Raw genomic sequence first — 23,445 nt, 5'->3', positions numbered from 1 at the left:
GGGAATTTGACACAGTGCAGAGTCCCTCCACGCCAATCAAAGATCTTGATGAGAGAACATGTAGGAGTTCTGGGTCAAAGTCTCGGGGTAGAGGGCGGAAGAATAATCCATCACCCCCTCCGGACAGTGACTTGGAGGTATGCATGTGCTAATTGATGAATATTAATGTGGAGTGTAAATTCTGAAAACTGCAGCTGTGGAAATAGCTTAAAGCATTTTAGAGAACATTATGGACTCAGTCTCGCTAACTGAATATAGCAGAGATCAGTCGCTCTTTTAACATACATGTACAATGACACGTTACTGTTCCGCACGACAGAGTTAGGCAGAAAGGTAAATGTGTTTCAGCCTTGCACTCTTTAGCTCTCAAACTGCATGTCACCATTTTTCATGCAATAGAACTGCAGATCTGTACTCAAAGTTGCACATTTTCTTTTAGTTTTTTTTTAATAGTAAATCTCAAATATATTTCTCAGCTTAATTGCATGTATTTATGATGCAGTGTAAACATGTAGGATCATCTGGCCAATGCCTTTTGAACACTTAGGCATTGGTTTGTCCTTGTGCTTGTAAGTAATGTCAGTGGATGTCAATGAGGCAGCTTGCATCAGTGAAGTTATGGCTGTACTTAAGTAAGTGCAATATCAGTGCCTTAGTGAAGAAATATATCTGCCTAATATATTAGATGACAATTTCAAGCACAGGTGACCTCTTAGCAATGGAGTAATTATAGTCAGATTACTCTGGGGTTAGCAGTGCACTGCCTTACAGTAACAGGAGGAGGAGGAAGTGAAGTGCCTGTGTGTGTGTGTAACACTCCAGCTCTGGGATCAGGGACGTGTTGCCTGCCAGTGCAGCGTGTCCCCTGCTGCCACCAGAGAAGCACTGGGAGCCAGCAGCCCTGGCCAGCCCCGCTGCTCTGCCTTTGCTGACCAGCTCTGGGGACAGCAGAAGACAAAACTGTTCCAGAGACTTGACTGGCCCCACAGACACTCCTGGGGTGCCTGGGTGGGCTGCAGGGCTAGGCACTGGATGTGAATGCCATTGCTTTAGTTCTGTAACTTATCCATTTTCTGCTTCTTATAGGATTTAACTTTGCCAGTGAAGAGACTCTAATTTCTTACATTTCAGAGGGGTATATTTTGCTGTTGCTGGGTTATTTTATAGCTTACCAGTGAAAATTAAATGAGTGAAATTGAATGAATGAAATTGAGTTAGAATAATCTAGTTTATCCTACAATACTATTTAAATTCTGTATGGTATTATATGTGGTATATAGTACTTTTACCCAAGATTTAATTGTAGCTGCACAATAGAAATGAAGAAGGCTCACAGAGAAGTATCTGAAAGCACTTTTTATCCTTAACAATTACATTTGACCCCTCTCCACATTTCTGAAATCTGTGTTATAGAGCTTTTGTGAAAAGTTTTTTAGAGGACAAATAAGAAATGGTGGAAGATTTAAAAATCTACTCTTCTTTTGACCTTTTACCACGCATGATACACTGTATTGATGATTTTCAGAGGAAAATTGCTCAGTTAAGTGCACGATTAAACTTTAGACGTGGTAAACTCAGTTGAGTTTTAGCTCTGCCTGGATGGGATGGTGGTGGGACTTTGTTGTTATTTGTTCAATAATATTTTCCCCAATTCTGTTTTCAGCGTGTATTTGTTTGGGATTTGGATGAAACGATCATAGTTTTTCATTCGCTCCTTACAGGATCCTATGCGCAGAAATATGGCAAGGTATGTGAGTTGTGAATTCTGTGTCCGTTCACTGTTATCAGAGCTATTTGTCTTGCATATGTACATGTTTTACACCTTTCATGTTTATTATGGCTTTGGTGAAGGTAGGGGGAAAGTGTACAATAAACCTCATTTTCAGAGGGTTAATGTGAAAAAGTCAAGAGGAGAAATGAGACACAGACCCTAACTAAGCACATATATGTGGAAGGGCTTAAGCAGATGCTGCAAATGAGGAAACAGTTTATAGTGGAACAAGGATGAGGTTCCTGAAGTGCATTGGAAGAGACATTGCAGGGAGATAATAGATGAAGTGCACAAATGGAAATAACTGACAGTATCTGGAAGCATGGAGGAAGAAACTGGAGTGGTGGGTGAATTTACAGGGAAATTGATGAATCAGGATGAGTAAGAGTCAGTGCCAGCTGCAGATGTTATTCTTTGACTCCCCACCTTTTCCACTGAATGTTTAGCTCCCTTGGCTGGCTCTGTGGTGAGTAATGCTGGGGAGTGAATCTTTCTCCCAAGTAGTTTTAAGCATCTTCTCTCCTCCAGTGAATCCAAATGGAGTTCAGGTCACAGAGCAGTGAGCAGGAGGGAACAAAAAAGAGCAAGGGAGGCAAAGAGGCAGTGGAAGCCTACAGGAGCTCCTGCTCCCCTGCTGAATGTAAGGGAGCAGCTGAGACAGCAGCAAGCCCCACTGGGTTGGTGGTGGGACCCCAAGGAATGGCTGTTCAGGCAAGGAGAGAATGGGCTGGTGCAAAGCAACAGGAGCAGACTGATGGGAAGGTTAGAGCTAAAAGTCTGGATAAAACAAAGAATCAAAGCAAATGTATGGAAGAAAGAAAATGGACAGGGGGAATATTGGTATGTACATATGTGATTTTCTCTGTGTTGTGCCATGTCAAATGAAATTAATGCAAAGGTATTTCTTTTTAAGAACACGACTGTGTTCATACTATATCAGATAAGGGGCTTGTTTAGGATGTTTCCAGCCTCCTTATTCCAGCCAGGTGCTTGAGGAAAGGATGCGAGAAACCGTACATTATGGAAATGCTTTTCACACTCACCTCCCCAGCCAGTGGGTTAGAAATGTCCAAAGCCAGAAACTGTAGATTATAACCCTGATGGGCCAGTCTTCCACATGGTCAGCCTTTTGTGCTTATTAAAAGAGGAAGTTAATAGGAAAACTCACAGGGCAAGTGAAAAATCTGAATTTCTGGAATGCAAAGATAAGGTTAGTTATTCGTGTCTTGTGAAAAACAGCTTTGCTTGCTTTGCAGCTTCACAGTGCCAAATCTGTGCACATTTCAGTACTCTGTCAAAAAATCCTCTTCTGCTATTTTTCAAACAGTGTAACAACCGTGACTTTGTCAGAACCGTTTCCAATGAATAGTTATCAAAACAAGAGGGAAACCTAGCTGAGCATGAACATTTTTATCACTTTGAGAGTAGCCCATAGACTGCCACAGGATTTGCTGAACTGCCCCAGTAAAGCAGTCAGTCCTTTCATCCTTGTTTTTTTTAATTGTTCCCTTAGGATGTTTTCTAAGTCAACTTTAATACAAAGTTTTAAAAGTCAGAGCACGTTTTGTAGCTTACAAAACATTTATGGATAACTTTGAAAACTGTCTTGGAGACAGCAACAGAAATGTAATTCCTCTTAGTTTCCCACTTTGTTAGGAGTAAGCATATTTGAAAACATCCCAGTACCACTGTTCTTTAAGAACACATCTGCTGCTAAAATTGACTCTTCATACAGAGACCATAGAAACAGTAATGGCATATTAACAGCCAGTAGTACTGACAGCAGATAAAGTTGGCTTGTATAAACCAAGAGTATCTCAAGGGTAAGTGAAATTAATTTAGTTATAATAGTGAGATCAGCATCAGTAAACAAATGTCGTGGATGACTATGGATGACTATGAAGCAAGAGGACAGGAATTCTTAAGTAAAGTCCTTTACCATAGAAACAGTAATGGCATATTAACAGCCAGTAGTACTGACAGCAGATAAAGTTGGCTTGTATAAACCAAGAGTATCTCAAGGGTAAGTGAAATTAATTTAGTTATAATAGTGAGATCAGCATCAGTAAACAAATGTCGTGGATGACTATGGATGACTATGAAGCAAGAGGACAGGAATTCTTAAGTAAAGTCCTTTTTTTTTATTTTCTTTTTCTTTTCCTTTTTTTCTTGTACTGAGAGGTGGCATCCACACAAGTAGGGTTGGTGTTCGTTTCTAGACACTGTAGAATAAAAGTAGGAGGCTTTTTCCTTCCTGCAATGACTGTTGTTGCCATATTTACATAGAACTTGTTGGGAATGTAACGTGTAATTACCAGTGGAACTCAAATATATATATTGCTGACTGCAAGGAGGCTAGAGCAATACAAAAGGGAATACAGGGAGAGCTTATCATGAGTAGGCTTTAACTTTTACATGTCATTGAAGTGTTGCCTAAACTTGAGGTGGGTTATGTTTGAGCCTATGTGCTTAAGAGGTTAGAAATGGGAGAAGGGAAAGATACCACAGCTGGACATCACTCAGTCTCTTGTGCATGACATCTTTAGCAGATGTGTTCCTTATCTTTCCTCCATATGATTTTCATCTGTATACAGGGCCTTAATCCAGTCTGAGAATTGGATTGTTATGAGAATTGGGTTGCTATGAGAGAAGGAATTCTCCAGGAATTGTGAGGTTGTTAGTGGAAGTCTTGTGAGTACATGGGTCTTTCAAAAGTCTTCAGAGAGCTGTTTATCCTGGAAAGGTGGCATAAAATTGTTACTAAACAATGAAAAAAAAGAAACAGGGTTGTGGAAAATAGTGGCGATACTAAATTATTTAACTGTGGTGAATTGCTATCTTATTTTTAAAAATATAGGCATCTAATGTCATACAGATGCTCAGCTGTGCATGCCATGTTTTTCCATATGTATTTTATAAGCCCATTTTGTATAACATAATTGGGTTACTCCCAAAAAACAAAGAAACCACAAAAAAATAAAACCTCACAGGAAAACCAGAATTTTCCCCTTCTCCTATATTTAAATAATCTAAATGAGAATAGTGTGTCTTTAACGCAGACATTGCTTTAAGGAAAGGCATCTTCTTATACCACTTCATACTTGCAAGGAATGAAGTGCTGAGTTTAGAGCTAGTGTGAACATACAGACAGGCAAGGATATTCACCTTTCCCATCTACTCCTTGACTTTCAAACTTTCATTCCCTGTTTTCAGTACCTCTTCTCCCTGTTTCTCTCAGTTACCAAGTGAAAACAAAAATTCAGAAATTAGACTTTTATCCCCTCTGTTCTGCTGCAATTCAGGCTGCACAAGGATGTAGTGAGGGCAGGTGCAGCATATTATGGCCTGATGATAGGATCCATATATGAATACAGAACCACTTAAGAGCTGCAGTTGTACCCAGAGACGAACACTTTCTCTTTCAAAAGTTTTCTACAGTTTAATAAGTGGCTGAAGTAGATGAGAAAAAGGAAAGGCAACCCCCATAGGCACTGGGGGATTTAATTGGCAGACATTATTTGGGAAGGCCTGAATCCAGTAGGCAAGTTTCAGGTTGTATATTTGTCAAGAGAACATCAGATTTCTGACTTATGCCTAAGGATTTGTGAAGTTGAGAATGGACACTCTCCTTGGTATATACTTGTTCAGCACTTTGCATGGTGTGATAATTATTGTATTCCAGAATTTTCTAGGGCTGTTATAATAACCAGGTTAAAAACAAAATTAGTGATTTATTGAAAGATTTAACTTGTTGGATGCAGCTGTAAACATCTCATTTAAAACACAGGGCAAATTGCTGCTGCTTATCTGGGCACCAGTAGAATATAGCTTTAAACTCCAGTGAACTGGGAGAGATTTGGCCAGAGGCTGGTCAATATATCATTTTTACATTTAAAATATAAAATTTACCCAGAGGAATATCCTGTGCCTTGCTGTTTCCTACCTGTGGGTGTTTCTTCCTGATTTTTGCTGTAGTGGTTATTTTATTGGACTGGTCAGAGCTAACATAAAAAGAGAATAAAAACTACATTATACCTCTGTTAAGTTTCAGGGAAACTGAGCTGCTTCCCAGCAGTGAGAGTACCTTTTGCTGTTCAGCTTGTGTTCTTGTATGCTTCATGCTTCATAAATCTAGTACATTTCTATTTTTAATTACTTACTGCAGTAGCAAATTACGAACATTGGCATTGGAGCTGTTATATTGAGACCTGTGTGGACGATGATGGTTTTTGCAGCTGAGCACCAGTTGGCAGTTACAGTTTTCTACAGTGCTGAGTTCTTAAGTGAGCATTTGTTGATGTGACAGGACATGTGTTAGGAGATGTCATCATCTGTTAAAAGTTTATGAGGTACATTCTTTTTCCCTGTGAACAGTGTGTATTTGTTCCATTACATTCCAGTTATTCTTGCTGATTGAAGGCTGATTAAGCTGGAATTTTGTCTACCTCTGAGCATTTATGTTTCATTCATTGCTCCCAGGTCAATCCAGAGGGCAAGGATGCCCAGATAAATGCTGTGACTCAAGGTGCAGCTGGTTAAAATAAAAGAATAAAAGTCTTTTGTGAGCTTAGAAGGGAGAAAATGTGATTTCTAAGTGCAAAAATCAAAACAAATCCACACTTGATGATCACATTTTGCCTTTTTTTTATAACACTGCAAATGACAGAAAGTTGTCAGGGAGGCTGCATTAACCTTGTACGCTTCTCTGGAAAGTGCTCAGAAGCTTTTTATTGCTCACTCTCTGCTTGTCCAGTCACTAAACAGAAAAACTTTGTCAGCATTAACACCCATGATGACATTCCCAAATTCACTCATAATTATTCTCTTGTCTACCTGTATTAATAGTGTATCTCTCATCACCTCCAGTTGTCCTCTCCATTCACTCCCTCCTTGTCTGAGACCTCTGAGTTGATTTTCCTACCGCCTTCTAGAGATTGTGGAACAGAAACTCCCTATGGAGTACGTGAGTTTTCCTTCATCAGCCACCAGATATGGTTATTAAGAAGAGATGTATTCTCCTTCTCCATTGACACCCATATGAATCTCTCCTGGGACAAGTGTCCCCTATGAGAGAGTGAGAGCTGAACTTAAATCCAAGATTGCTTCACAATATAGGAAAGTGTCTTTAACCTAAAAATATTGGTACTTAAGCACTTCCGCATTTTCCAGAGGTCCTGTTCAGGACCGCCACGCACTGAAAATCAATTCTTACAATATTATTCATATATTTTGCTTGTTGTCTTGCTTGTTTTTAAAGCTTCATGATGCAAATTCCTGTCACAATTAATCTACTTGGCAATCTATTTATCTATTTGTTTTCTGAGATTTTATAAAAATCAGCTTGGTGTTTGTATTTTTTCTAAGAAGTGAAATTATTTTGAACATCTGATGAAACCTGACATTCCAAGACAGTATTAAATAGATTTCTTCCACTAACGAACACTGAGCTTTTGGGGCTTTATTCCATTCACTTACCTCCTGGTCAAAACATTTAAATATTGGTCCTCCCAGGATATTTTTATCTAGTCTCCCAGGAGGCATTCCAGTGGATGGACCAGTCTAGTACAGAAGCCTACAGACAGACAGTCTGGCTCCAGTTTAGTGCCTTGATCCTAACGTAACTAAAGTAATTTGTATTTTGGTATACAGAAGTGCTGTAGCTGGTCTTGATTCTTCTGCATGCTAATGCTATCTGGCTAACATCATGCCTCTGAGGGCCAAGGAGTTGTTCTTTATTCTGCAGATTATCTGGGAAAAACTTCAAGATTTTTTTTAATCATTGTTTCCTCTTTTGTGCGTATTTGTGCAGAGTAGTACAAAATACCATTTTGGCAGAGGTTCAGTCTGCCTCTTATTAAGTTTTTCAATATGCTGCGCTAAAATCTGTATCAGCTGCACATTTCTTGATTTCTTTTCACCACTCAGTTCTTTGTGCCACTTGAATTCGTCTGTAACTTCTGCTTCAAGTTGAAAGACAATAAAACTATGATTGGGATGTTCCTCCACATTGTGCAAACACTATAAAACCACAAGACCCTGACAAATCAGGTTTCTTTGTCTATTTTTGTATGTGAAGGAAATAACTTAACGTGGCAAGAACTGGAATGTGATGGTTAATTCTTCTTAAACAGTTATGTTCATTTTATTAAAGGAAGAATTGTTCATGTCTTGAGTATTCAATTCCAGTGACTCTCCTTAGCAAAAGTTGTTATGCGGAGATCCCAGAGTGATTTTATGATAAGCTGAAATGAATTATTTGTTTGGTTTTATTTATTTTACATATAGTACCTAGCAATATCCTTCTCATGCCCTTGTCAAAACAGGAACATAGGAAATATAAATTTAATAGTAATAAAGTCAGGCATAGTTGGTTACAAAACTACTATTAATAAGAAAATCATAAAAGCTTTGTCACATTTATGTCTTTCAACTGTTCTAGGCAAGGCAGGAAATTGTTTTACATAGTTGGTAGTTTCTGTAAAAAAAATTGGATTATAATGGAATATGCTATAGCAAATTTCTGTATTCAAGTCTGCTTCTACCCAGGAAGGGGTGAAAAGAGGCCGAGAATCAAAAGTCTGAGATTCCAGTTTTGGAAGCACTCCAGCGAATAACTTACTTACATAAATAATAATGAGTTACCACCTGTACATAAAGTTATGCACATGCCTTAAGTGTTCATAGGATTGAGGCAAAGCAGCATGTTGCAAACACTCCCTATTATAGTGTATCCAGAAAAAAAAGTTATTTATTGTGCACAGAAAAAAACCACTAAAGAAAGTAGGGAGAAACACATGTTTCTATGTGATGACATTTTGGTAAAAGTATTATGGCTTGATGAGGAATCTCATGAATCCAGGGTATTTTGATGATTTGTGTTCTAAGTGACTAACATGAGTTTTGCAAATCCATTAGTGTGTGTTCCTTAATCATCCCCTTGAAAAACTGTCCTTTGTACCTGCTGCTGCCTTCAGCCATGTGACTTTCAAATCCAGTGAACATGACTGCAGAAGACAGAGTGAGTGAAGTTGTGTAACTAGGCACTGCATTTGGTTTTTACTTCTGAAAGGTAGTCTAGACCAGTTCAAGAGTCACCATAAAAGTATTTCCTTTCACTGCCAGAGAATTTGGTCTAACATTGGATCATTTCCATTTTTTTAACATTGTTCTCTCCTTCGAGTATGACTTTTTCCACAATCAAGAGTCAAAATGCTTCTGTGTTTCAGATTTTGCCATTAGATATCAAGTGCTTGAGGGCATTGCAAGGCGGTGGAGGAGTGGGTGTCTGATCCTGGTTGGGAAGCCTTTGATAGTAATACTAACAAATGACCATTTGAAATCTTCTGTAATTTTGCTGCTAGATGCTGATAAACATCTACATTTTAAATCTCAAGGTTTTTAGAAGGGATTTCTAAAAATTTGCTAATGTCAATCAGAGTTTATATGACGACATACTGATTTTTTTTCATATTTGAATGAGAAGAGGATCACATATATTTTAAAAGTCCATTGCAGTATGATAAGCAAAAAAATGTTAACCAAACCCCACAGTCTCAGGCAGATGGTTAAGGCAATACTTAAACTAGTTACCTGGTGTCAGCAAAGCATTCTAAAAGAAATATAAGATAATGCAAATTTGCCTTACCTCTTTCCTAGCAAACGTAGAATATTTAAATTAATTATCTTACATTTGCTGTATACTTAATGCTCTCAGATTGTGTTGCTGTAGATAGGTAGATTTGTGGTAAAGCCAAGGTAGAGAGATTTGATGACCTACAAACAAATGCAACATTTTGAATGAATGCAAACATTTCATTGAAATGCATTCAAATGCAACATTTGAATGAATCTCACCCAGGAACAGGAATCCTGTGCTTTATCAGAAATGAAGGGATGATCTGTAGCAAGCAAACAAACTTACATAAGCTTTCCTATTCCTGTGGACCACCTAAAGAATCATGCCATAGACTGTAGGCACACTGAAGAAACACTTGGAAGAACACTTACTGGCACTTTGTTGAATGAGTACCTACAATAAAAAAAACTCATAACGAAGAGCCCAGAAATTCATCAGTGAGTGCCTGCATGGAAGAAGGGTAAATATGGAGACAGAGAAGGATCAAATGCAAGTTTTGAAGCTACATACTGCAGTGAAAGAAAGTGTGGGAAAGAAGTGATGTAGTCCTAAGTATAGACAAAGCAGTGACGATTTATCCAAAGCGAAACTCAGTTTGAGGAAATGGACATAGATACAGACTACCTTTACTATTTTTATAAAGCAAAGATATTAGAAATGGAAAAGGCCACTTAAGTCACACCTTCCTATCACAGTATTGTAATTGTTTACAAAGTAAACATCTGGAAGAGATGAGTACATTTCCTAGTCCAGTTTACATGACCTTGATGAGGACTTCTGCATGCCCCGAAATTGGGAAGAAATGCCAGCGTATCGGAAGAATTATGCAGTGGACTGGGTGATACATGAAGTAACTTAGTCCCTACCACTGACAATGAGTTGGTGCATTGGGACAGAAAAATTAGTTACTGCTCCATGACTCAGCTTTTTCCTGCCCATAAATTGTCAAGGAAGATGCTTACATATTTTTATAAAAGGCTCAGGGTTTAAAAATGTAGTGTATTCTTTTGATGATGACCAAGATTGATTTTCCTACATACATCTTTTGTGAAAAGTTCCTTCTCTGTTTCCAGCCTTCTTTAGGCTTGTTTATGTTTTCATATATGCTTATGGCCACCAGGTTTTTCCCTGTCAGTTCAGCCAGGTTACAAATTCCTTGATTTTCAAAATCCTAAATTTTTCAAAAGACTTTGTATGCAGCAGTTTTAAAAGTAATTCTGACATAATTTACAGATATGTAAATAGTTAACCTTGCTTTCTGTTTTTAAGGATCCACCAATGGCAGTGACCCTTGGACTGCGAATGGAAGAAATGATTTTTAATCTTGCTGACACACATTTATTTTTTAATGATTTAGAGGTAAGAATCAAAGGAATGTAAACATCATTACTCTTGGGTTTTTTAACATTTGCTGTGCATTAGTGTTTATTGTGTGTGACATTTTCTAGCTGTCTAGTCCTGGGGTTTGTCATACGCTAATCAGGGAGATGTTAGCCAGATGGCACTGACTTCCTGTGGCACCAGAGTCCTTCCATGAAACTCATTGAGAGAAAACCTGAAAACTACTCATTCCTTCCCTTGTCCTATAGCCATCTTTTCAGTTCCCATGGATGTAGAGCTGTCTGCTGTCATCTCCAGGAGGAGAACATACATGTCTCACATTCTCCTCTTGAAGTTCTCTATATTTGCTTTCAGTGGGTGCTATCATCTGAACACATAAGACTATGCTCATCTCTTGACATACCTGAGTAGCCTTTTGGCCACAGGCCTGTTTCTTGTTCAAATGTAGAATATTCTTCCTTTACCTCAAAGATGGCAGTATCAAATGCTGGGACTGTGATAGATAAACTCATCAGTGATGTCTCTTCCCAAGGTAACCAGGCAACCACATGTATTGTCACAATATACCCAAGGTGCACAACTTGGCATCTGGTTAGAAAAGGGAGAGGCCTCTTCCAGTAAGTGCCTCTGTGGACAGCTCACCTGTCAGAAGCACATGAATGGACTGTTGTAGGGACAGTGGTCTAGGAAACAGGCTCATCAGCTGGGCTTCACAGGCTTTTTATCTCATTCTGGGAGTCTGGGTCTGTTAACATGGAAGGAGACACTCTTACAGCCATGTGTGGCCAGAGACAGGGAGTGACAAAACAGTTTTCAAATTACACTACTGACTTTTCACACCTTCCCCGTTCTAAAACAGTTGTTTTCTTGCTCCGAATGATCCCACAGTTCCCTCCATGGACAGATATTTGCTACTAATGCAGCTGGAAGATTTAGAGGCTGTGTTTAGAATCCCAGAGAAGGGTCCCTGATGAGTGAATAGAATAAATAAGATTTTTCCATCCACTGGGATGTTGATTTTTCTAGTGTGTCTTTTGTTCCTTCATCAACTGTAGGCACTAAGAAAAGCAGAAGGTACCAGTTTGTGGTTGTCCTTGTCATCCCTTGCAGATCTCATTTATTCTTAGCTCTTTTAAAGAGCTGAGAGAAACTGGAGTCTACTTCACACTTGAACTGCACTTCCTCCTTCCAGCAACAGAAATGCAAAGCCCTGGACATACCTTTCCCAGTTAATGTTTTGTTGCAGTTCTGGTGAGTCATCACTTCATAATGCCAGTGCATGTTCTCCTTCTGGTGCCCTATACCAGGGAGAGATTCCAAATAAATTTTTCAAAGCATTTCTTAACTTGCTTTTTAGCAGATCTTCGCCCCTGTGTGTTCAGATTTCATGTGGCATGAACTTTAAGACATTCAGTAGAATATTCCCAGAGTTCTTCAAACTTGTGCTGAGTTCAAGTGGAAGAGTTTAATAAAATGGAGCTTTGCCCTCTTTCCATACCTGTTTATTCTTGCTCATGACCATCGAAGCTTCATTCCATTCTCTCATTTATTTTATTTGTAGATCAGAGGTTCAGCTGTCATAGGTGGATCATCACATTTTGGATAGTCTTCATAGGGTGGTTTTAATATCCTGTCCAAAAACTCATACGCCAGCTCATTCCAGAGCTTGAGCAGTATCCAAATAGTTTCCAGTTTTAGATAAGTCAAAAAATACTACTTGGGGATTGTCTTGGCTAGTCTCATAATTCAATCAGTTTGATTTGAGTAAAACCAATTTCTATATGCAATTAATGATTGCAATTTCTATGAGAATTTAAATCTTTTAGAGCCCAGAATTGATCTTTGTTTCAAAAACAACTCTCTTATAAGATTACCAAAATTCCAAGGTTCTTGTTCTGTAATGACTCATGTCATGCATATACATTCTGGCATACAAGTTGTATGGATACATTCTGGCATGTATGAGAAGACCAGCAATTTTCTATCTTCTTAGCAAATCAGATAAAGTGTCAAAGTATGTAAAGACACCCTTTAATATGCTGATGAATAAATCTGTCTGTTTAAATGTGTTTTCAGAGCACATGGCTATTACTGAACATTAGAGTGCATCTGCATGATGAATTTCAAGAATTTCCTGATTCTGACTTGGAGTCTGGCATGTATGAGAAGACCAGCAATTTTCTATCTTCTTAGCAAATCAGATAAAGTGTCAAAGTATGTAAAGACACCCTTTAATATGCTGATGAATAAATCTGTCTGTTTAAATGTGTTTTCAGAGCACATGGCTATTACTGAACATTAGAGTGCATCTGCATGATGAATTTCAAGAATTTCCTGATTCTGACTTGGAGTCTCTCTCTCATGTCCTCTCTCCATTCCCTGTCTTCCTCTCTCAGTCCTCCCCGAGGAGAGCAGAGGTGGGTGCTGAGCTGCTGATGATCATGGCTGTCAAGACAAGAGACCTTCAGTTCTTACTGGAGGAAGTGAGATAGGCCTTTATTCACTAGGCACATTACTTATCCTTTCATCGTCTCACATTTTTAATGGTGGGCCCTCAGGTCCCATACCTTCTGTCTTGCTTTTATCTTCATCCCACAATAAACCTCATGGATCCAGACATGACAACTGTCATGTACTACTGAACCTATATTCCTGTAATAGTGCCTCCAGTCACTCTGTCCTCTAAGCTCTCTTTTTTGCCCTGTCTTTCGTGGTTACAAACACCACATACCAGGGTCTAGTAATAATAACCAAGTTACTGAATTTATCGCATACAAAAATAAAGTTTTCCTTCCTCTATGCAAATCTGTCTCACTACAATGACTGCTGATGCAGAAATTCCAATCTGCTGAGACACTCTCTGCTGACCCAGTAACCCATGTTCTAATCAGCCAGGCTGCACTTTTATTTCAGGCTAGGCTGTTCTCCAGCTATTGCATTCTCAGTGTATAAATTTTAGTTAGCTTGAGAAGTATCGCTTGGGAGGGCACTTGGTGTTTTGCCATGAAAACAGGAGTCTGGTGCTCTAGAAAGTTCATGTGCCTAAACAACTCATGGAGATGGGACTCAGTTTTGTAATAATATCTGGACTAAAGCATTTTATTTTCAACCAGGTAAGGAAAAAATTACATTTTTCTTCCCATCTCAGTATAATTTTAAGACAGCTTTTAGAAATGTTGGTAAGGCATACTATGCATATAAATCCCCCCCAATTTCTACAAATTTCAAGTAGGAATTCAGGCTTGGATCTTCCAACCCAGTATCCCCCTCTGCTCTGAGAACAATGAAGAAAAAAGAGTATTTGTTTCAAACAAACTGAATTATATTTCCATTTTTACGCTCATCCTACCAAAATTTAAATAAGATTTTGTCATCTTTTTTTTTTCTTCTCATTAGAAATTGAAATGAAAAATAGGATTTAGACAGGTCTCAGAATTTGGGAGACAGGTCAGACTAGTTTTAACAGACTGAAGCATATACATACATATACATGTACAGCCTATAAAAGCATAGTGCTGAATATCCTCTCGTTTATAACAGTTTTGTGTTCAGAGTGGTAAGTCAGTGTTTTTACTGGATAATGAAATTACTTTCCATTCCAGGAGGATAATTTTTATGGATGATTTGTTGATTCTGTACTCTCAAATTCTCAGTCTCTAAAAATTGCTCCAAATAATTGAGTGCGCTCAGATGTAATTGAAATTGGTATTTGCTTCAAGCAAAAGCTAGACACTGTACTTTGTATTCCTTTCTTGTACTCGCTGTAATAGGAAATACATTTTCATCTCTTTTAGTTTTGACCTTGCACTGACAGTGAGGCACTGTGACTTGAGCATAACCAGTACTGTAGCTGTTGTGAAAAGTATTTTACCTTAACATTTAAAGTGCTAGAGAGCTTTTGTGCTTTCCTTCCTCCCTGTAACTTTTTGGTGTCATTTAAAGGCAAACTCAGATGTTGCGTTGTGGCACCAGTTTCTTGTTTCTTTTGAGAAAAGCAGAGAACTATCTCAAATCAGCTGAAACCACCTGCTTTTGCTTTTTTTTTATGGCAAGTTGTTTTTTTAATGACAAGTTATGTCATTATGTAAAAGGTAAACATTTAGTTGAAGCAGATAAGTAAACAAGAAAAACTAAAACGGAGGAAGGAGTGCTGGACACATGAATTTTTGTGTTGGTCAGCAAATATGTATTGCCAATATATTGAGAGGAGGTGACCCATAGACTGGAGAGGAGAAGGGGAAGGGGGAAAAGGAGGAAGCTGGAGGGTGCTGTTGAGTTTCATCTTCTACATACTTAACAACCTTCTTGCAGGGACAAGGGGTGAGTAATCAGAAAACTACATAGTCCCCCCATCCTGTTCCCAGAGTCAATCACAGAATCACAATGAACGAACTGTGAGACAGAAAAATACAAGTAAACAGATGAGCCTTTACTACCCACTCATATTTAACTTAATAAAGAAATTATCAGTAGAACAGCTATCTAGAGTTTTCAAGGCTGGAACAATGTAGCTGAAAGGCTTAACAAAACCCAAACAGCAGCAGACACTCCTTATCCATCAAGGCTTTTGTGTGCCCTCCATTTAATTAGTACAGCTTCAAATCCACAGGAATGATTTTTTTAAACTTTTAAACTTACACTTTCACCAGTTCCAGGGAAGTCTGTGAAAGTGATTAGGAAGCCAGATATTGCTCAGATATTGCAAAATAAAGAGTCGTTATTTTTCCTAGTGGGGCTTTTTGTCTGATTTTCAAGCTCCTGTCTGACACTGGGTGAAGCATAGTTGTATCTTTTTTCTGGAATGTAAACAATAAATAAGGATAAAGAAGTTAATCTTTTATTTCAGCTGCAGCTTCCCCTTTACTTTCTCTTTTCATCTACTATTTATATTGAAAACCAGCTTCTTTAAAATATTCTGCAGCTCAATACAATCTCCTCAGACAGAACCAAAAAAATTTTATTTCACCAGTGGGGAGAAGAAGGCTTCATTTCTGTTTCTTGTACGCAGCTCTATCATGCCTGTCTTAATGGATTAAACCAGATGAGCAGAGTTTGGCAACTCTTTCTTTTAGCTTTGACCCGACATTTTAAATTAAGATTGCTTGAATAATGTGATGAAATTGTGTATTTGAAAATGAAACTATATGTATTTATTTAGAAAAAATGCCTTTTTTCTTTGTTTTTTTTTTAACAACTTCACATGGGTAAAAAAGTCTCAAGTTTTTGTTTATTGCAAAGCAAACAAAACAGAAAGATAGATGGTCATTCCCCCAATTCACACACTAGGAGGTTGTGACATACACATTTGGAAATCACTCCTCTGCTCATATTTATCCCTTATCTGTACAACTTAGCGCTGTTATGTGACCAAGATTGGAAACTTAGAACTGCATACTACTGCATGTCACAGAGAGCCTGAATTAAGTGCTTCTTGTCAGCAGATTCATTTGACATAGATGACTCATACAACTCTTTCTTTGAGGCACAGAACTGGGCATTTTGAAAGCTCAGCTTTATTTTGCCTCAGTGATAAGAATAAATTATTGGAAAATATTAATTGGGAAGCAATTTTTAAATACATCTTGGAACTTTTTCATAAATTATATTAGGACTATGTTAACAATAGCTATTTTAAATATTAAAAAATGACATACAGGAAAGTAAAATCTCTGGACACTGAATTTCAGGTCTATCAGGGTTAAGATGTTAATTCAAGGAACTACAGAAAAAAAGTGATATGATGCATGATGGCTTGACTTATTTATTTATTGTGCTTCCTCCACATTTTCTGATCTTTCTGCTCTAACTACTATGCAGAAAAGGATATTTGATAGCTGTTCAATTACAAAACCATCTTGGAGGGAAGTTCAGTTTTCCAATGTACCTCAGTTCCTTTGAGTTACTTCCATCTCTTCTGAAACCAGGAAATAATAAAGTTCTCCAGGATTGCTTGTTTACCTGTGATTTTCCAGCCAAAGGCACTTGCATAAATTAATAGAAGTCCAAAGCACGTGATATAAGTTCTATATGCCTGGTGAGGTTTGTCATCACTAGCATTTAGGGAGGGGAAAAATTAGGTTTAGGTGATTTTGGAGTATTGCTATGCTAGGGAGACTAGAAATGAGACTTGAAATTTTGGGGGTTTTACAATTAAAATACTTTTACTCTAAAATTGCACCAAAATTGCATATTGCTTTTCTAAAGGCCTACTTTAAGCAGTAATTTACATGGTATAAGAGTTGAAGGCTATACTGTTTTAAAGGCACTGATGGTGCTAGGAAGCTGTGGCTGTGCACACGCTGCCATCTTCTGGTGTGATTAGTGACCTGCACCAGTCATTTCAACATCTGTACTAAGCCTGTGGTGAGCAGAGAATCAGAATCATTAAGGCTGGAAAAGACTTCTGATATCATCAACTCCAACCATTAACTCAGCCGACCGTGTTCATCACTCAACAATATCCCCAAGTGCCACATCCACACACCTTTTGAACACTTCCAGCGATGGAGATTACACTCCCTTGTAAGATAATTTATCATTTGGTTTGGGTTTTTTTTCAACAGGAGTGTGATCAAGTTCATATTGATGATGTTTCTTCTGATGATAATGGACAAGACCTAAGGTAAGATACAGCATTTGTTTATTTTTTTCAAAGATTAAATAATTTGAGTGTTTACAGGAATACATTGTATTTATTTTTACTGTATTTTGGGTGTTTGCAGTACCTACAGTTTTGCAACTGATGGCTTCCATGCAGCTGCAAGTAGTGCAAACCTTTGTCTGCCAACAGGTGTAAGAGGAGGGGTTGACTGGATGAGGAAGCTGGCTTTCCGTTACAGAAGAGTAAAAGAGTTGTATAATACTTACAAGAACAACATAGGAGGTGAGTCTGATTGTCAAAATTGACTTAGAACGCTGATCAGGCTAAACTGCATGGTGACGAGCTCCCACCAAGGGAATGTGCCTGGAAAGCCACGGAGTGAATGGGAAGTGCTGTGACTGGACCTTGGGCTCTTGAAAGCTACTGACTGTAATGGCAAAGCCAACATTATGCTGTTGTACAGGAGAAACAAAGTTGGGAAGACTGTGCAGGCTTCCTTTTACCTTCTGCAGAGCCGATTTTCCTCCTTCAGACCTAGCTATTCTTACCTTACTAATTGGTTGAGCCACTTATTCTACCTCAAATAAGCTGTTGGTCTATGAAAGATGTACAGTTTCCACAGCTCAAATTGGTTGTGGATGGCCATTTCCATCCTCCATTTTCAAGATCTGGTTGGTAACAATGGACTGTCTTCTAGACTCTCTGCTGGGTACCTGCTAGTCTGTTTTCACTAGTGGGTGCAAGAAAGTTCTATCACTGCCATGCCACTAGCCCCTTTTGTTGACTCTGTAGTTTACACAGTTATTTGTGTTCTCAAGAAGTCCAAGTCTCATTTGGGCCAAGAGCTGTCCTGTTACTCTTTTCATTCATTGTCTCCCTCATGTCTGCACCAGCAGGCTTGTAGGTAATCAAGCAGCAGATCCAAAAGGAGAGTCCTGTCTGACTTGCAGGGACAGCCATCCCTCTTCTGAGGAGGGAAATATGTCAACTGACCCCCTGAAGAAGACACTGTAAGAACAGGGAATACTGAGAAATCATCAATAATTGCTACAGTAACATATTTTCACTGTCAGTAGTTCAGTCTTTACTTGCCACAGGAAGAAGCAATAGGACCAAAGGGTGGTAGTAGAGTGCTGACTTGCACTTGCTCTGCCTTGTCCTTCATTGGCCTTATCCTTCATTGGTGTCATAAATAGACCTTATATATTAATAATTCTTGAACCAATATTATCCAAATGTTTACTGGATTTTCTTACAGCTTTTAATGCATCTAAGGTTCTAAAGCTGCTGCATTTCATAAAACTTTTAACACTGATAAGAGCTCAAGTCCAAGAGCACACCATGGGGAAACACACTAAGAGGAACAATCATTGCAAAAGCAGAGTACATATGTGTGGGGCATTGTGTTAGGGTTTTTGTTCTCTCTCAAAAGTCCTTAGCAGGCAAGTTTCTTCATTTATCCCCAACTCCTTGGCATTTTTAATAATCTTATCACATGTGTATCCGCTTACTTCAAAGTACTGCTAGAAGGCAACAAAAGGCTAGACTAATCCAGATATTTTTAGGTTACTTCATTTCAGGTTTTTGAAGACAGTCATCACCACTTCTTGGGAACTTAGGGTGTTAAAGAGGGATACTAATGGTCATGAAGACAGCTTCCCTGCTCTTCCAGGACCAAATCTAAAAAAATATCTTGGTTCCAAAGATTTCATGTCTCAAGATTCGATAGGCTGGATATTTTTAAAAATCTGACAATTTATAAGCAAAAAGAGATTTTTAAGGTGCTTTTAAGGACTAACTGAAATATGAGAATATATGATGTGCAGCCATTTCAGGTCCATAAGTGCTATGAAAGGAGTTATCATTACTAACTACAATTGGACATGAAGTACAAGCTGTCAGGAAACAAATGTATTTCCATGTGTGTAACCTGACATTCATCTATATACAGTCATAAGCAGGGCAGTGTTAAACATATGCAGATACTGCAAAGGCCCGTTTATTCTAAAGCCTCTTGTGTCTGTCTCTGCCGATCTCTGACATTGCTTCATATAATAAAGTACAAATGAAACCAAAGATTTACTGATCCTTGAAGACAATAGATTTTGATGTTTTTTCAAGTTCTAGTGAAATTGAAAATAGAAACAATGACCTATAGACTCTAGCTCGTTCAGAATTTAATTCTATTTTTCTTGCTTTTTTTTACATGAAAGGACTCCTGGGTCCTGCTAAAAGAGATGCATGGTTGCAATTAAGAGCAGAGATTGAAGCTCTGACAGACTCCTGGCTAACAAATGCACTTAAATCATTATCAATTATCAGCACAAGGTACGTATCTGAGTCTACTGTCAAAAAAGTTTCTAGTTTGGGACAGATAATGACTATTATTTTACATTTTAGGTTGCAATGAATCAGTGCCTTTAATGAACAGAAGAGGTCTAATATTACTTTTGAATAGGACACAGGAAAATTGGGAAGTGTTTTCATTTTCAGTAATTCCAGTATTTACTAAAGATAGTACGGAGTGTCTTCTAAAATGTGATAAATGTCCCTGCATACATTGCAGAATTCTGAGACTGCCTTCAATATATTATCTTATGGACAGCATCCTCTGAACTCCACATCTCTCTGTTCTGTCCTTCAATGTTTGTGCCTATTCACAGTGCTACCTAAATACTGTATAGATACCAAAACACAAGAACATTTTCCTTCTGTCCTTCCAAGCAAATCAGTATATATCAGCATATATCTGAAGTTTTCAGAAGAGCAAAAATCTCTTTTAACTGATTTAAATGTCTGGGTTCCCAGTAATGTATTGTAAAGTAAGTAAAACATATGGTTGCTTTGAAACAATATATAAGTTTCAATAAGTCTGTGAACACTGCTGCTGCTTAGTCAGCCATGCAGTATGTATCTTATTGAAATCCTAAAAAATCCTGGTTTTAAACCATAAAACAAGAACAATATTAAACCATCTTGCCTTCTGAACATGTCTGGGGAAAGACTCAGTATCAAGTGGAAAGAACAGACTTGGAAAGATGTGAAAGCCTTATTTTCATGTAACAACTTTTGCAATATGTCTATCTCTTGATTGTTGTATATTTCACAGTTTCTTAAGCACTTGGGGGAGGGGAAGTAAAAGATTTGTGTAAACCGTTGTGATTAGCTCTGCATTTCGTTCCAAATTGTTAGTCTTCAAAAATACTTATGATAATGAAGGCCAGTTGAGCATTGGTGGGTGAGCCTGGAAAACTGTTATCAGTTACTTGGGATTGTTAAATAATGGTCATTAAGGCAGAAATAGTATCCTAGGTCTTGCTTGGAATTTGTGGAAGTGCCAGAAGGAAAAATCACAACTATTTGCTCTCAACTCTATGTTCACATCATGGTCACGTTCATGTTCCAGCCTGTCACTACTTAAAGTAGTCCAGCTCTGAGTTTTCTGTTGTGCAGCCGTTAGCACAATTTCTCCATTCAAATTTTCATTCTTGCCATTTGATGCTAACTTATTAACATTATTATTCTTATCTCTCCCTCTTCTCAGGAGTATTCTTACTCTTGAAACATGAAGAAAGTGATGTCATTATGGAGAAATGTGTATTGGCTGTTTATTTCCCCTAAACAAAAGAGTAACAAAAGATGTTCTCACATTCTCCTAACTCTTTTATTTTGCTGGTAGCTACTGCCAGTTAATTACCAGCATGAAAAAAATGCTTTCAAAGCATTTGAATGCCTTTTTCTGGAGGTACCTGGTGGTCTTAAATGTCTGTATTTTAGTGGGCCCATCTTCAAGGACCTGCTTTTTGTAAACCAGTGTGGAATAGTTCTTACAAATCCAGCCTACATATTTTTGGAAGGATTTTGCCAGAAGTTTTATGTACATTTTTTTCTGTAAGTGATGGTGCTGAGCAGCACTACTGTGTGAATGAAAGTAAATATTGAGTAATCCTGAATATGCTTTCCACAGCTGGTTCACCTCATTAGCATTTGGGTACTGTTTTTAAATTGTTTAAACAAACTATTTCTCTCATTGTAGGAGTAATTGTGTAAACGTGTTGGTAACAACAACCCAGCTTATCCCAGCACTTGCAAAAGTTCTACTATACAGTTTAGGAGGAGCTTTTCCGATTGAAAATATTTACAGTGCAACCAAAATAGGTAAGAAAATTCTTCTTTCATTTATTCTGACTACATTGCATTACCAATATTTTTTTGCCAGTAATGAATGGATTCAAAGACACTTCCCCAACACTTAGCAATTTTCGTTACGGGCATTGCATATGTGCAGATGCATTTATGTCAAAGAATTCCAAATTGACCTTATTTTCAATGATGCCTGAAGGAATAAAGATACTGATTAAAAGCCTCAGAAACTCATCAGTAAGGTGCAGAAAAAAATGTGCAGAAAAGAAGAAAAGTGTTTTATGAATTCAAATCTGAGCAGAACTTCTGTTAAACTAACTTCTGCTCTGACCTTGAGCTCCATGTAAGCTAAGCCACAGCTTCACAAACTTTTTCCCACGGCATAGTATGTCAGTGATGGTAATGAGAACAGTTACTAACAGAAGCTGTGTTGGTGGGTGCCAAAAGGGCACTTCCCTATTCTCTTCATAAATGTGCTTTTTCTGTATGATGATTTGGAAATGTATGGATTCTGGAAATTGCATCTAAAATTGTAAATCAAGAGAAGTTATTCCTGTGAGATGTGACACATCCTATAATGGCTGATAATTTGGCAGATTTCATAATTTACCAATCATTCATTCAGGAATGCTTAATTTCTCTACCTATGACAACCTCTGTAACATGGAGCATGACACTTCATTGACAAAAGCATTACAATATATTCCTGAAATTAGTTTCACAAGGTAAAAAATAATGCATATTTTACCAGTGTCAGGGAAAACTATGACCTCACTCATCCTTTAATTAGCCATAGCTGTTCTTCAGACGGAAAGTACTCAAATACTTAAAAAACTTAAGCAAAGACACAAAGTATCCCAAATACCACATGGTACCGAGCAGACTCTGGAATGAATGTCATATACAGCCTGTACATGTTGGATTCAGTCACTGAGATTGCACTTGGACCAAAGGAAGGAGCATTAAGACATAGTGCCAACAGCACAGAATGGGGCGGTGAAGTGATGCACAGTCTCTGGAGACTCTATTGAAGTCATTCTGCATCAGGAATTCCTTCTGGGAACAGTGCGGCTGCTGTTACACCCCTGTCAGGAGAACAGCAAACTCTGGGATACAAGATCTCTGTATTTTTCATCTCAGTGATCTCTGCACTGTGCTGAGCACAGGACTATAATTGGAGCCATTGCTTGCACACATTGAAATCTGGTCCTCACTCAACAGTTAATACATGCAATGTGTTTCCTAATCATAAGCCCTTTTCTGTGGCCCAGCTGAAAAAACAGCAAGAGGACAGCAGTAAGAATCAAAGATCTAGGTATCAGGAGCTTGTAAGAAGAGACTAAAAACTTGGAGATAGACATAATAACAAGAAAAAACAACTGCTGAAAGGAAAGAAATAATTTCACTCTACGTTGATGGGAGGTATGACAATAGGTGAATATTTCCTTGCAATGGGAATGTGTAGGTCACATGTAAAAGACAAAGTTACTAATGGAAAGGGTTAATTAAATATGGAGATCACTATGGAAACAGTGAAGTCATCATATTAGGATGGTTTTAGGATCAATAACACAAGTATTTGTTGGTAAAACTGAACCAGCAGTAAAATGAGAAGACCAGTAGATTACTTTCCTTGGTCCCTTTCAGTCCTATTTATTGCTGGTACTGGCTTAACCTTCTTGCTTCCACATTTCTCCAAGAATGCCAAATGCTACATGAAGTTCTCCAAGGAACCTGTTTCTAGTTGTATTTTGCTTGTCCATCATTCTTTGAAAACATTTTTTTCATTGCTACATCACTCATTGTTGCAGATACATTAGAATTAAAACTTCTGTTTTCCTTGTAAAATATTACTTCAGTCATAAGGAAATATTTAAATTATATTATTCATTCACTAACCAATTCACATTTGCAGTGCTGCTAATTCCTTTATCTTAGTGCCCTTCCTGTAAC

The 23,445-nt window shown here is 38.0% G+C and overlaps 1 protein-coding gene across 1 annotated transcript in view; it reads left to right on the top strand.

The window, feature by feature from the left end:
* Positions 1–23,445, top strand: part of LOC103808270 (eyes absent homolog 4) — a gene marked incomplete at its 5' end in the record, with an annotated part of 25,616 nt that continues 2,171 nt past the window's right edge. The window contains 7 exons of the mRNA XM_009081041.1: positions 1–137; positions 1,664–1,747; positions 10,677–10,766; positions 17,312–17,370; positions 17,471–17,631; positions 19,563–19,677; positions 21,386–21,507. Of these exons, the coding sequence (XP_009079289.1) occupies positions 1–137; positions 1,664–1,747; positions 10,677–10,766; positions 17,312–17,370; positions 17,471–17,631; positions 19,563–19,677; positions 21,386–21,507 (768 nt within the window). The remainder of the gene's footprint in view (positions 138–1,663; positions 1,748–10,676; positions 10,767–17,311; positions 17,371–17,470; positions 17,632–19,562; positions 19,678–21,385; positions 21,508–23,445) is intronic.

Source organism: Acanthisitta chloris, unplaced genomic scaffold (genome assembly GCF_000695815.1).
Source record: "Acanthisitta chloris isolate BGI_N310 unplaced genomic scaffold, ASM69581v1 scaffold4748, whole genome shotgun sequence".
Lineage (NCBI taxonomy): Eukaryota > Metazoa > Chordata > Aves > Passeriformes > Acanthisittidae > Acanthisitta > Acanthisitta chloris.
The sequence above is the reverse complement of the archived record's forward strand: the minus strand, read 5'-3'. Positions and strand labels throughout refer to the sequence as shown.